This window comes from Zeus faber (genome assembly GCF_960531495.2).
Source record: "Zeus faber genome assembly, chromosome: 1".
NCBI classification, from domain to species: Eukaryota; Metazoa; Chordata; class Actinopteri; order Zeiformes; family Zeidae; genus Zeus; species Zeus faber.
Window position 1 is genome coordinate 33909883 of NC_137193.1, and position 15372 is coordinate 33925254.

The following is a 15372-nucleotide window of genomic DNA, read 5'->3' on the forward strand; positions in this document are numbered from 1 at the left end:
TCTATCTATCTGGTTGGTTATTTGGTTCGAGAGGTGGGGGAAAATGGGGATACCATATCCACTCCAGGTCTAGCCATTTGGCTGCTTTTTTGCCAGGGGTAAGAGAGTCGCAGGGAAAGTGTCCCCATTCTGCACGGTGCTTGTTTCTCTCCATAAGGAAACAGAGTAAAATAAAATAACCTACATCTAAAATAACCCACTAAAATAAAAACACACTGTTTTGGTGCGCCTAGTGGCCGTTGTATATTTTAATGCAGGGGCTGTCCCCCCCGTGATTTCCGCCCCTGGACGCCCTCCGCGATCCATTAACTAGTGGACTAAGACGCGGACAGCGGACACGGACTTGGATACGGCTCTCCCTGCGTGGCTAAATTGTGTCCCGATCGCGCACCACTGTGTTTTTGAAAAAAATAAAATAAAATAAAAAAAGCAAATCTAAAGATGAAGATTAAGATACTGTCGATAAGATATGAAAACTATATTTCAATTAATGGTCTTCTTCTTCTCCTTCTTCTTCTTATTCTCCTTCTTCTTCTCCTTCTTCTTCTTCTTCTTCTTCTTCTTCTTCTTCTTCTTCTTCCTAATAATAATACTACTAATAATAGTATTATTATAAGTAGTAGTTGTAGTATTATCAGTATTATTTTAATATTTCAAATAATACACTAATATATTGAAATGTGTGCGGAAAGGTCTACAAGAAATATTTGTTTGGGTATGAAATACTTAAGCTTTTATTTTCTCGTGTCATGTTACCTGCTTATGCCTCCTCTCCCCCTGCTCCCGTATAATTATCTTTTTATCTTTTTTTTTTTTTAATTTCTTTCAACACCCACCCCTGACAGGGCTCTTTAATAAGCACCACGTTTAGCCCAGGCAGGGGGGCCGTGTTTGATCGCGTTAATGAGGCGCTCTTCCCCTACTCTGCCACGCACCACGTGGCCGTAGCTGCAGGTGAATTCTGTACAGTGCAACGCCTTCCCTTTACATTTACTTATATAGCTTGCTTTGTTATTTTTTGTTTCGTTGTTTTCTACCCACAGGTGAAGTACAGCCCCCCCCCCCCCCCCCCCCCCCTCTTTCTTTAACATCGTGGCATTTCTTCATAGCCTTATTTAGGTGTGTCTGCAAAAGCGCAGGCTGGAGATTTCCACTCGTATCAGCTGAATGGTATTGGGAAAAAAGAAATACCGCCTTAAATCACAGTCTTAAAAAATAAATAGAGAGAGAGAGAGAGAGAGCGAGAGAGAGAGAGAGAGAGAGAGAGAGAGAGATTTTATTTTCCATTTTCCATTTTTTGTAAGTTGGACACATTCGAGGTTGGTGTAAACTTGATGAACCTTTGAAAACATTGCAACCAATAAGACAAAACTGTCCTGCGGCGAAACTTGTAGACGGCACATTATTCCCTTCGTCCCTCGTCTCTTATTTGTTTTGCTTGTCTGTGTTTGCAGTGTTGAGTAGTGAGATTATAATACCGACACCAATTAAAGGAACATAATGATTTGTGCCACTGGGGGGGGGGGGCATCAACTCAAACACCAAGTGATCATATGTACGAATGGATCCTCTGCGTGTTCCACTCTGGGTTTTACACAGCTGTGAACACACTGGGAAATACTGTTATAAAAAGGTGAAAATCTTTAACTTTGTGTGAGTCAGAACTAGGGCACATCCCAAGCATTGCTGGGGGAGGGAAGCTCTATGCCCCCCCCAGATAATGACTGACTAGTTGAGGCTGCGGGGAAGCTTATTTCCTTTGCTCTTCTCACTCGGAGACAGGCCTCTATATATAAGGCAACAGAGAGTTATGAAAGTAAACATACAGATGTTCCTTCCTGGTTGGCGGGGCTACAATTACAGAGCGCGCACAGGTATGATGAGAGGGCCCGCCGCTTCACTCGCTCGCGGGCAAATTGTAGTACATCCTCAGATACGCATTACACGCCTTAAAAAACAAAAAAAGACGGATCCCCACTGGCGCTGAAAAACACGCCAGTCACGGGGAGCGAGCTGTACGTAGGTGGCTGTGTCTGGTCAGGGGGCCAGTAGGCTCTCGGGTTGTCTTTGAGTTACCGACCTAGCGATAGAGACACAGATAGACTACGGGGCAATGATTCCGGCGTAATTTGTGGCGAGCGGGGTGGGTCAGCTGAATGTAACAGTGAAACTGAAACTTGTGTTCTCTTGTGTTCTATCTTTGCGTTATTAGAGAGCCCTCTGCTGGCGGAAAGGGGCGCTCAACCTGCACGTCCTGCTGTTTTTGCGAAACCACCGCCTTGGATGAGAATGTTGTCCCAACTCGTCAAACTAATCTTAAGTTGCGGTAAAAGTCAGAGTGGCGTTTGAAAACTCGAAAATCGACCCCATTTCCTGTCCCTGCTTGCTATGTTGTCGCAGACATATAAAAAAAAGCATCCAGCGGTGGTGGCTCAGATCAGTGCCCTTGGGACACTTTTAAAGGTCATAACAGGGAAGCATTACATCCTCCAAGGCCAAGTGCACGTATTGATCCATTTTTACGATGCAGCCACAAGCTGCGTTTAAGGGCCGCTCATGTCTTAACGTCTCATTTGATCTTCCTGGGGTAATTATTGGGGCTTTTGCGAATGCAGAAAGGGGCTCCTTTCCTTAACACGTATGAGCTGGCAACAAGCCCATACAGCCCTCATGCCTCCGAGGCCATAAAGTCCAACTATGTCTGCGTGTGGAAGATTAAGGCGGACAAGCGTTTTTGTTTTTGAGAGGCGACTGACGACCCTACACAGCCAGTACCATTTTCCCCCCGACCTGGGTGTGTCTCCCAGCAGGGTAGCTTCTACGTTCCCACTGAAAACTGCCTGCAGAGAGCGCACACGTGGCACCGGAGGCTCTGTCGCCTCCTACTGGTGGCGCACGGGGGCCTGCATGCCTACTACACAGCGTTGGTGAAGGAGATCCCCCAACTCCAGCGGACACCGCCAGACCGAGGTGAGAGGGAAGGAGGGAGGGAAATTTGATGCTGAGAAGTTGTCAAATAAAAAAATAAAAATAAATACATTATAATAATCAAAAAAAACACCCAAACTTTCTCTTCACAGAAGAGCTGCCCATAGATGAAATTCTTAACCAGCTCACCATAGAGCTCCAGGTAGGTTCTGTGCAGCATACAACCACATATTGAATTATGCATATTAGTATATTATTATTATAACCGCATATTACAGAGTTATGGTCTTAACTTTTCGCCTTGCTTCTCAAACATCATGTTTTATGGCATGAGATGATTTTTTTTTTGTGTCAATATATAAACGATTATCCAGGTAGCACAGAAAATGGAAAAAATGTAATTGAACTTCCTTAGATTTAAAGTCACATTTTTTTGTTTTTTTTTTAAAGAAGAAAAGCTAAAATCACCTTGTTGATGTTAAGAATACAAAAAACACTGGCTTAATTCAGATCTTTATATGTTTTATAAGCGTCAGTTTTGCTCTTAACAAGGGATATTTAAGCTATATTTCATGGAACTCAGGCCTAACTTCCTTGACGAAAATCGTCACATCTAGAAGATCTAGAAAATCGTCACATCTAGAAGCCGGAGTTTTGCCCTCGGAAAATAATCTAGACTTGATTGCACCCCCCCCGGGACGCGCTTTATAGCTGCAGGACGGCCATGACAAGGTGGCGGAGCAAATCAGCCGAGATGTGACCCAGCTCTGTTCCCAGCTGGCTGCCCTTTGGAGTCAGTTCCTGGACGCGGCCGTGCTCAACCCCTACCTCCTCTCCTACCTGGCCCAGGAGCACCACACACTCAGGGTGAGAGACGCAATCAGATACATGAGTCATCAGTGAGTGCCCTTTTCTGTTTTCATGATGATCAACTATGTTTTCCCTTCAAGACAATTCACTCTGCTTTGGAATACTGCAGCGCGTGTTTAGCCAGATAATCTGCTTAGTGGATTTTAATTCACCCAGGCCATGAGACATCCAGAGACAGACAGACAGACAGACAGACAGATCACATCAACACAATAGGCAAAATGATAATAAAGCAATACAATAAAAAGAAAAATGGCAATATGTGTAACATTTGGAAAATATACCATAAACCTAACAATTAACTGTACCCAATAACAAAATTATAATGCCGATATAGACTAAACCTTATGATAGATAACAGATATAACCTAAAATAACAGAAAATAACCGACACAAAATAAAAAATATAATGTTAAAAAAGACCTGAAAAACAAATGTCCAAAAATGCAATACAATAACATACAAAAAACATTCAGTGAGAAATGACAGAGATGATAAATATTGATACCAGACCATTCTCAGTCTGCTCTCTGGGACTTTTCACGTTCGACACTGTTTAGTCTCGGTGGCCTGAGCGTAATGAACATGTTTTTCCTTCAGCCGGTTAACGTCATGCCTCCACCCACCCGCAGTCGGCGTTTCAATTAACACATAATTTGTAATTATCACAGGGAGGAGAAAAACACACCAGATATACGGTGTTGTCCTCTGGGGATTGGCCTGTCACGCCGGCTGACTCTTGAGGATAATTTCTTATTTATTTTTTATTTTCTTTCTAATTATAAGCGAAGGTAGACCAAATGGTTTAATCATGGGTAGCTCCTCCTTCGAAACAATCAAATGTGATCTGCTTTTTGCCTGCGACTGTTTTGAGGAGATGAAATTTGTTATTTTCTTGCGTGTGTGTTTTGTTTTTTTCGAATCGGCAGGTCAGGAGATTTTCCGAGGCCTATTTTTTTACAGAGCATCCCAAAGAGACTTCTCTGACGTTCCAAGAAGACCTGTAAGTGTCACGTGACGATTCCCCACCCCTTGTTCCCGCTAGGATCATTATCGTTATCTGTGTTTTGAATGCAGGTGATGCAGGAGGATTTTTTTATTTTTATCAATGAGATGTGTTTTTTTTTTTTTTGCCAGTATCATCCGACACGGGCAGATAGCGGCCGAGGTGCGAAGCTCAGACTACTTGACTAGAATGCCGCCTCTACCTGTCGAGTGCCTGGACATCGACGGGGACTGGAGCAGCCTGCCCATCATCTTCGAGGACCGATACGTTGAGTCTCCTCGAACAGGCAATTATCACTCAATGTTCAAAAGCAAAAGAAGAAAAAAAGAAATAAAATCAGTCAGTGTGGGATGAGCAAATCACACAATGTCCCTTGGTTTTGAAAAAGGCATACAGGTGTAAAGGATACATTGGCTACATCTCAACGAAGGCCTTATTAAAATGTTGATTCCTTCCCGTTTTTGGATTTTCCCCCCCCAAGGCTTTAAGTTGCAGCAGAATGGTAAGTTTCTCAATTGCAAAGGACACGTCTTTTTTATTCTACGATTTTTTTTATTATTCATTCCAAGAAAAAGCTCTTCTCTTCTCCTCTTCGTATGTTTCCAAACACGTATGTGTTTTGAACTGACCAAAGAACAAATTCCAAATTCCTAGAATTCATTTGAATGCCACTATGTTTGTGGAAATGATCGTGAGTATGCTTCATTAAAATAATCAGATCATATTGGCCCAAATGAGGATCAATGGAGCGCAATATTTGTTTTGCTGGTTTCAAAGCAAACAAATGGATCTCAGCTTTATCAGCCAGTGTATTTTGTTTTGTTTTGTAGAGTGGGTATCAGATGCACCAGTGCTAGCGACTGCCGCAGAGAAGACTGACTCAGAGCCAAACGTCGCATCCGCCAATAGTCATCAGTGCAGCCGGGACACCAGATTACCAGCTATTCCCCAGGAGGCCTCAAACGGTGAGGACGGCATGGACCTGCCAACGTTCGTCACTCTGATACAGCACGGAGGTAGCCAGGCCAATGTCGGGAGGAGCATGGAGAGCCTCTTCCATAATGAAGAGAAGCTAGTGCCCGGGCAAGCTGAAGCAGGACAGGTGGAGGAACCGAGCGAACAACAGCACCTTGGGGAGACGGTTAGTCACGGCCAGAAATGCTCCACCGTCACGGCCTCAGATGTAGACCCGTATGTAGATGAAGGACCTCTGGTCTCCGGCTCGGAACACAACCTGTGTATTGACTCTAAAGATTTTGACAGCAATAACGAGTTCCCTGTTTGCCATCTAAGGAAAACTTCCACAGGAAATGCTGACGCCGCTGAGATGGTTGAGCACAGCGGCGCAGAGGGGAGCAGGTGCGAAGACGAGGAGACGGACATCGCCATGCCGTTGACTCAGTCCATTGACGAGGAGACTGAGGACGCTCCTCTCTGTAGCTTACCCGCTCACCACCCGTCCTCCCTCTCCCCTCTTGTCGCCGGCGACCTCAGAAAAGACCTCGCCCAGCGGGGAGGCCTCACCAGCTCCAAGCTCATGAAGCGCTCCTCCTCGGTAATTTCGGACTCGGGCATCGAGAGCGAGCCCAGCTCTGTGGCGTGGCCCGTGGAGGCTGCGCTGCGGGTCCGGACCCCGCAGGACTTCTCCAGCGAGCGGGAGATCCCACAGCGGGTGGTGCGGCGCCAGCGCATCCACCGCAGTTCGCTGGAGGGCCTGCAGACGGAGAGCAACGGCAGCCTGCCCAGCGGCGGCATCCAGGCCTCGCTCACCTCAATCAGCTCCCTGCCCTACGAGGAGGAGCAGCAGCAGAGGCAGCTCAGTAAGCTGACCAAGTCAGTATCCGCACCGCAGATCAGCAGCCCGGAGGATGCGGAGGAGGACCAGGGAGCACTGAGCCACATGCCGGGGCCGCACAGGGAAAAGTCTTGCGCCGGCCACAAGTCTCCAGAGAAGACGACAGTCGGCGGGGCGAAGGAATCCGAAGCGTCCTCGGCGAAGCTCAAAGAGGCCGATGGCGCTGTGCAAACAAACACTATGGAGTCTGTCTCAAAAACAGCAGCGCTGAAGCCTCTGGTAAGTGCTTCTCCTGAAGTGCTGCTCTTACAGCGGCCCTGCGAAGGCTCTCTCGTGAAAAATTGCGGTATTATTGCCAGCCAGGTAGAGTACAAGAACTGTCAAGGAGAGCACTGCAGAGAGGCAGAATCGACAGACTTGCATCTCTTTGAAGTGGGAGTCAGACCCAACGGCTGTGGAACCAAACCCTGCGCACATGAAAGGGCATCAGATCTGGGAAGTAATCAGGCCGTGGACCATTGCCAACATTTCAATCAGTCCCGACACTTCAACCTTGAGAATAAAGGATCTCTCGACCCGGCCCAAACTGTTGTGCGGCTGTCAACCACGGGCGGCGTACATTCCCGTGACCTCCAAAATGTCCTGGACATCGGCAGCACCACGCAAAGGCCCAGCGACCTCACAGGGTTGATAGCCAACGACGTCGCCCCAACCGCCAGCACCGACGAGAGGCGGCGCCGGGAGGGCCAGAGCAAGCCGTCTAAGATCCCCTCGTCCTCCGGCCTGGCCTTCGTGAACAAGAAGGTCGTAGAAGTGGTGAACATGTCGGTGTCATGCGCCCCCACCTGCCTACCCTTCTCCTCCGTCCTGAGAGACTCGCCCTCCATCAGCGGCATCTCCGCCCGCCAGGCTACCTCGCCCATCACCCATCAGCCCCTGGGCTCGTTTGGCATCATCTCCTCCTCGACGCTCACCCCTCTGAGCGCGGATGACGAAACCAACGAACGGATGCTGAAGTAAGTTTATTTTAATTTGTTTGGTTTTGCTTCTTCTTCGCGTCCCCCCCCCCCCCCACGTGGCTCCCTTATGCTGATGATCCCTTGGCGTTCTACACCTCTGCTTCAGTTTCTACAAGGCCAAAGAGGAGCTGTTGAGGGAGCTGAGTTTCCAGGCCAACTTGTACAGCGACCTTCCCCTCTTGGCGTCAGACCTGCCCTACTTCCCCCCCGAGGAGGAGGACGAGGAGTTTGACGATGGCATCCACCTGGTAGTTTGCGTCCACGGTCTCGATGGTAAGCAAAGTATCCGCTAATGATTGGCATGCACTCTCATATCAGAAACCAAAACCAACTCATTTGTTTGAATTTGAGGATTTTTTCCAAGCCTGAGATTTCAGTTCTCATTGTACTGTATACTATGTTATCTTTAGAAGAGTGGTTCACAGTTAATAGGTCCCGCTCCAGCATTGGGTCCTCGTTGAGTTGCAGGTGTATACGACCTACTTCGTAAAAATTATTTCGATACAATAGTTTTGTTGTGAGGTTTGCTGAATTTGATACTGTGCTTTTATTTTGAAATATGGCATCACGCCATCATACAGCTGTTGGTTGTAATAGAGGTGAAATTCAATCAATGCAACTATTATGAGATGGTCGATTTCCACATCAAAGCTAACTGTGCACAAAAGAATTGTCGATTGCCGCACTATTCACTTTGTGGAATAAATTTGAGTGCCTCAAATCTCATGTTTGGCATGTGACTGAATGACTGAAGAATTGTGGACCAGTTGAGGACCACTGCTTCAGAACATGCTATTTTTACACGGTACTCCAGTGTAGCCCGCGCTATTTCATTTAACTTCAATTTAATTTCAACTAATGGCACTAATTTATGCTGAAAGTTGAACAACAAAGACCAAAGCCAACATGATAACAATGGTCTATTTTGAGATTTAACAAATAATTAAATTTAATATTTTGATAATTTATTTTGTTTTAATTGTTTGTATGTATTTAACTGGTAACATCTGAATTTGGATATGAGATTATAGCTGTATAATCTCACCATACAGTGTGTGTGTGTGTGTGTGTGTGTGTGTGTGTGTGTGTGTGTGTGTGTATATATATATATATATATATATATATCTCGTTGGCTATATATGTCACTATTTCACACAAACTTCATAAACTTGTTTTAATCAAATCTTTCACTTGTCACTAGTTGTGATCTTCCTTCTTGAGTAAAAACTTTTCAATACTTTTTCTTGAACTTTCTGATTTGTGTCTAACCCAGGCAACAGCGCGGACCTCCGGCTAGTAAAGACCTTCATTGAGCTGGGACTGCCGGGCTCCAGGCTCGACTTCCTCATGTCTGAAAGAAACCAGGTATGGTCGTCAAATTTTAGACTGGCGCTTTCAGATTGCGGCAGGCCTGAGCAAATCGGTATAGTTCATGTGACTGCAGTGCTTTTCTCTGCCGCTTTCGCCACTGCAGACGGACACGTTTGCCGACTTTGACGCCATGACGGACAGGTTGCTGGATGAGATCATCCAGCATATACAGCTGTATAATCTCACCATTGGTCGCATAAGGTCAGTCCCACAATTTAGATAGATAGATAGATAGATAGATGGATGGATAGTAGTAGTGCCAAGGATACTGGTGTTACCGGTTGTGTATACCAATTACGTTACTTGCCCACCGCCTCCACCGTCGATCTGTTTTATAGGTTGTTTTTCTTTATTGAAATAAAACCTGTTTAGTTGATCTGTGCATATCAGCGCTGACGTTCATCAAATAAATAAAATCGCATGTCTAAAATACGAAGCGTGTGATCAATACTAACACGGTACAAAAGTGAAAATGTCTGCTTTTTCAAAGGAGAGGAAAGGAGGCTGTGAGAGACCATAGATCAGGTAAAGATCAGGGCCTGTCTCCCTCCATCTATAATAAGTGCCTGTGTATAACGGGAACACTAAATGTCCAATGTTACCAGTAACACCGGTGTCAGGAGTTTATTATAGAAAATATTCCTCACCGTGGCATCCCTAGAGATAGATAGATAGACAGACAGACAGACAGACAGACAGACAGACAGATAGATAGATAGATAGATAGATAGATATATAGATAGATACATAGATAGATAGATAGATAGATAGATAGATAGATGATAGATGATGGATAGATAGATAGATAGATAGATAGATAGATAGATAGATAGGTAGATAGATGGATAGATAGATAGATAGATAGATAGATAGATAGATAGATAGATAGATAGATAGATAGATAGACAGATAGACAGATAGATAGACAGATAGATAGACGGATAGATAGACGGATAGATAGACAGATAGATAGACAGATAGACAGATAGATAGACAGATAGATAGACGGATAGATAGACCCAACACAAGCAATACTTTGATTTGGACACTAGATGGCAGCAAATTCTACACTTGAGCATTGGAGTCCAGCGTTATGTGCTATAAATTGATGGTATTTTATTAGGTTTACTGTGGAAAGGATGTCTTCACTTTAACCATCTACCAGATTTGCTATTTGCCACACTTTCATTCAGGGATTGAGAAACTCATTGTTGAGATAAAGCCAGTGATCTGCTTAAACACTACAACGGTATCGATAAGACCAGCGCTGATGCCAAGGTTATAGACTTGTTGAAAGACTGCACTCTTTAACAGCGCGTGAAGCAGTTTATCAACCCACTTAATTGCCCTCAATTTGCCAATTTGTTATTTGCGAGAGTTTCTATTTAAGTGTGTAAACTGTCTCTGGACTATCGTGCACTCCGGAGAGCCGGGTCTCCAAGGAAAAAGCAATGGACCACCGCCACAGCATCTGGCTTTCTCCGAATCACGTTTAGATTTTGTTTTTGGGAAGGAGACAGACCGTGAGGAGCTGGCTCAGCGCTGAGGGATTTTGGACAGTGCTGGGACACATCAATCACAATCACATTGATTTAAAGGGCCGACATATTGGAGCTTCATGAATCTGCTCGGGACAAAGCGACTGGTATCTCACCTCAAACTTGGTCGTTGTCGTAAAGCAGCGACGTCTCCTTTGAAAACCTGTCGCAGGGTCATGTACAAAAAGTGTCCAAATGGACAGGTCTAGCCGAAAGATTTCTGCAACAAAGGGAAGTAGAGAATGGAAGTGGTAGTCTTGGAAAAAAAATCTGTTTTGAAATACGACCTGACGGAATTTCTCCTTCGCGCAGTTTCATCGGCCACTCCCTGGGGAACGTCATCATCCGCTCGGTGCTGACACGGCCGCGCTTCCGCTGCTACCTGCCCAGGCTGCACACCTTCCTCTCGCTGTCCGGGCCGCACCTGGGAACGCTGTATAACAACAGCACGCTGGTCAGCACTGGTACGTACTGCTACTCCGTGCGAAAAGGATAAAAAAATACATTTAAAAGACACTTTTCACAGGTCTTTATTTTCTATTTTCTTCTTTCTTTCCTTATGTATTTTATCTAATAATATTCTGCCCTGAACCTCTCAGCGCCCGCTGATTTAGATTTTGTCTGTTCTTTTGTGTGTGTGTGTGTCTGTATGTATGTGTGTGTGTGTGTGTGTGTGTGTGTGCGTGTGTGTGTGTGTGTGTGTGTGTGTGTGTGCGCGCGTTCCCGCCGTGCAGGTCTGTGGCTGATGCAGAAGTTGAAGAAATCTGGATCCCTGCTGCAGCTCACCTTCAGAGATCATGTGGATCCACGGAAAACATTCCTCTACCTTCTGAGTCAGAAACCAGGTACTCTTTCACGGAAAAAGTGTGTGTCTGTGTGTGTGTGTGTGTGTGTGTGTGTGTGTGTGTGTGTGTGTGTGTGTCTTGACGCCGTTGTCTAATCAAATATTCATGACGTTGTTGTCATCTTGTCTTTTTTGTCAAGTTATACATTTATTTATTTATTTTCGTGTACGTGTCAGCGCGCCAACACTTCAACCCCTGCTACAACTAAGTGTACCGGGCCTCCCCACAGAACCAAGCAGTTGTTCGTCACAGAGCTCTTGAAGAAGATAAGCCCTAAAATGCTGCCACGCCCCCTCCTCAACCAGCCACCTAGAGTAGTGGCAGACTGACAGAATGATCCAACCCTGTCATTGGGAAAGAAAAAAACTACTGCCAGTGCAGTCTCAGGGACCTATTATGCTTTTTCTTTTGCCATATATATATATATATATATATATATATATATGTACAGTATTGTATATATATAATGTTACAATGTCAAATGTTCACTTTAGACGTAGACCACTCTGAACGCTCGGTTTTCAAAGGTTTTTCCTGCTCTCTGCACGAGATGACGTCAGCTCGTCACGTTTCTTTACATGGTCATCTGCTCCATCCCATCCGCTGTGCGTTTCTCCTCACAAAATTAAAATATTGTGTTTTTATTGTAGATGTATTTATTTGAAGTATTCTATTTTCTGACATTGACATGAAACTAAAAAATCGCCGCGTCGGAGAGTCCATGTCCGTGTCTCCCACAAGCCTGGAGCACGGCAGCCAAAGTCGGAACTAACTTTTAAATGAGGCCTTGTAGATCTAATTTGAGTGAAGATTCAGCAACTGGATTGCTTATTTCTCTCCTCTAATTTGTTCAGAAACGGATTTTCCTGTACTGATAAGGTGAAATCAGTGAAATTTTACAGAGGATATAAAACAGAGCCTGAAGTAAAGCTCAATCCCCATTCGCTCACAGAGCCCGGAGCCTGTGCTCAAACCCCATTGGCTCAGACCTAGGGGGTTTGGCTGCTCATTCACAATAAAAGCTTCCACGCTGAAACAGTCTGTTTTGGAACATTCCGGGTTTTCAGGAATGTCACAATGGCTCGAATGCATCACCTGAGTGGTTTTTTGAGCAAAAAAAAATTCAAATACATGTTTTGGGGACCTCAGAGACCATATACAACCTGTGTAAAACCGAGCATAATAGGTGCATAATAGGTCCCCTTTAAAAGCATAGTGACGAGAGACGAGGGAAGAATCTTGGTTTTATCACATCACAGGCTGTCAAAGTACTTTCTGATCGTAGATCCAGCCTCGGCACCCCCCCCCCCAACCCCACACTCAGTATCACTCAGTCTGTCTGAGTCTTCTTCCTCCCACTCTCTCACTCTTTCTCAACCACAGACACACACACACACACACACGCTGTCACGCATGTACGCACGGTGACCGTACACTCACTCCGTTCACCAGTGTGTTTGTGTGCGTCTGCTTGTGTTTTTTGCGTCCTGTACCGTCCCGTCCCGCACGGCGTAGGCCTCCAGTTCTTCAAGAATGTGGTGCTGGTGGCGTCGCCGCAGGACCGCTACGTCCCGTTCCACTCGGCCAGAATAGAGATGTGCAAGACGGCGCTCAAGGACAGGACGACAGGTCCGAAGTGGTATTTTCTGTCCTTTCTTTCCTTTTTCCCTTCGAGCGATCGCAGTTTGATCACCAAATACTGCAGTTGGATTTGCAATTATTCTTACAGCTATATAAATGTATAGACTACAGTATATACTACAGAATATATCACGGATATCATGTATATCATATCCGTTCAAAATGACATTACATTTCATTACAACACGTCATTAGGCAGACAAGCTACAACTAGGAACTCAGATATATAGACCGTGTATTATAGTCATATGTATAACATGTACTTCCATCGTTAAAGTATGACTAACACCAGATGGCCAAGATAATCACTGAATTTTAATCGAAAATGGAGAAGAGAACTCCCTAAATCTAAAACCAGCGTCACCAAATTAGCAAACTCTCTGGGTTCCCCCATAGTATATTATAGAGGGCTGTATAGGGCCTAACCCAGTGGTCTTGGGGCCTAAGGCAAACACAGGTGTGGGGCCCTTCATATTTTACCTAAATGTATTGCTGCAAGTCAATGTTAATGACTTGTAGGCTATTTCATCAACATGAAGTGCCCAGGAAAATGGACAATTAAGAGCTTACCTCTGATGGATATTTCTGGTGCATTTCGTCAATACTCAGAAAATGCGTTAACGGCGTCCAAAAAATGAACAGTGCTAAAAATATATGGTGTTTACGCATTAATAACACGTTGACAATGATAAAAAAAATAAAAATTAAAAAAAAACCTCCAATGGCATTGTTGTGGATGATACATTGGGGGGGCATAAATGATAATGAAAACATGAGTTGATATCTAATTTCTAAGTGCTATGGGGTCTTTCAGCAACCGGAGGAGGTTGGAACAGGAGGAGGAACAGGAGGTTGCTGACCTCACCTTGTGTTTTTATATTTCACAATATATTTATTTGTTTTGACTTTAACAACGAGTAGAAGATGGATACATTATAAAATCCACAGGAGAAGGAAAAAACAACGAAAGAAACCCCGCCTGATGTTAAAGTCCGCTCCTGTACGCAGCAATGCTATTGCGGTCTGAATTCTTGGAGGAAGAGTTGAGTATAATTGCTCTGTTCACGGGATGTTCTGTCGAAGCGCTGCGTTTTCACTGTAACGCGATGTAATGAAACACCAACACGGCTAACCTCTTCCTCTTCCTGCCGGACGAAATTGATAATTGCTTCGCCTCATACGTTTACAATGCAATTAATCAATGTTTGGTTGACCTTGAGTACCGTCTGACGTTTTGTGCGTTCTATTTTTGCATTATTATTATTATTATTATTATTATTTTTATTTTTTTCGCTGAAAGGCCCCGTCTACACGGAGATGATTAACAACTTGCTCCAGCCGCTGGTGGAGGCCAAGGAGTGCCGTCTCATTCGTCAGAACGTCTTCCATGCACTGCCCAGCACGGCCAACACTCTCATCGGCCGCGCCGCGCACATCGCCGTCCTGGACTCTGAGCTGTTCCTGGAGAAGTTCTTCTTGGTGGCGGGACTCGATTACTTCAAATGAATGACGGGAGTGCTGTACAGAGTGGCCTGTGGCTGACCCCTCCGCTAGTCCGTCTAAAAAGGGAGCAACAAAAAAAAAAAAAAAATGTAATGGATCGATTCCATGTTTTTCAATCCAGTTCTTATTCCAGTTCTTATTAGAATGTTCCCATCATTTAGAACTGTTCACAGCACGACCTTGCTCAACCTTTTACTATTGAGAAACTTACCACTCTGCCGCAGCTTCTCACAGGGCTCACATGCAGTCGCTGACATTTAACTTTTTGTATTTTTTTTACATGTTTCGAATAATATCACATTTTATTTAAAAACATTTTGTAGGGTGCCAGTAGGAAGCAGCGACACTTCCTGTTTCTGCTCTCTTATGCCAGCGTGGATGGAGGCAGAAGAGCTCATTTGTGGAGGTGCTGAAGAGTCACTAGTGAAACCAAAATAGAGGATAAACGTTAATTTAAGGCTTAAAATGTTCCCCATTGGACTGTGTTTGAGCGCAGTGAGAAGCTGCAGCAGAGTGGTATGTTTTGCATTAGTCGAGCGAGGTTGTGCAGTGAACAATTATGCATGGGAACCAACATTTTAATAAGGTTGAAAAATGGCAAACCTACCCTTTAGAGTTCTTTTCATGACTGTGCATAGGTGTATGTAAAGTAATATATATAGTATATAAACCCTCGCATTTAGATGGCAAAGGTCTGTATAACGTGGCGATTGTTAACTATGACTGTTTCAACCCGGAGACTGAGGTCTGCTGGGCTTCTGTGTAGTGTAGCCACGTCACACGAAACCACCGACATCAACCGAGGGATTCTAAATGTTACGACATGGATGAAAGGGTTATTCTTAACAACAAACCT

At 44.7% G+C, this 15372-nt stretch overlaps 1 protein-coding gene across 1 annotated transcript in view; it reads left to right on the top strand.

Annotated features, from left to right (window-relative positions):
- The window catches only part of fam135b (family with sequence similarity 135 member B), a gene marked incomplete at its 3' end in the record, with an annotated part of 41500 nt that extends 26981 nt beyond the window's left edge, over nucleotides 1-14519 (top strand). The window contains exons 8-20 of the mRNA XM_080023885.1: nucleotides 2808-2970; nucleotides 3081-3130; nucleotides 3640-3795; nucleotides 4728-4801; nucleotides 4936-5090; nucleotides 5635-7615; nucleotides 7725-7891; nucleotides 8892-8983; nucleotides 9093-9190; nucleotides 10840-10991; nucleotides 11262-11372; nucleotides 12888-13001; nucleotides 14314-14519. Of these exons, the coding sequence (XP_079880011.1) occupies nucleotides 2808-2970; nucleotides 3081-3130; nucleotides 3640-3795; nucleotides 4728-4801; nucleotides 4936-5090; nucleotides 5635-7615; nucleotides 7725-7891; nucleotides 8892-8983; nucleotides 9093-9190; nucleotides 10840-10991; nucleotides 11262-11372; nucleotides 12888-13001; nucleotides 14314-14519 (3519 nt within the window). The remainder of the gene's footprint in view (nucleotides 1-2807; nucleotides 2971-3080; nucleotides 3131-3639; nucleotides 3796-4727; nucleotides 4802-4935; nucleotides 5091-5634; nucleotides 7616-7724; nucleotides 7892-8891; nucleotides 8984-9092; nucleotides 9191-10839; nucleotides 10992-11261; nucleotides 11373-12887; nucleotides 13002-14313) is intronic.
- Between the last annotated feature and the right edge of the window lie 853 nt (nucleotides 14520-15372).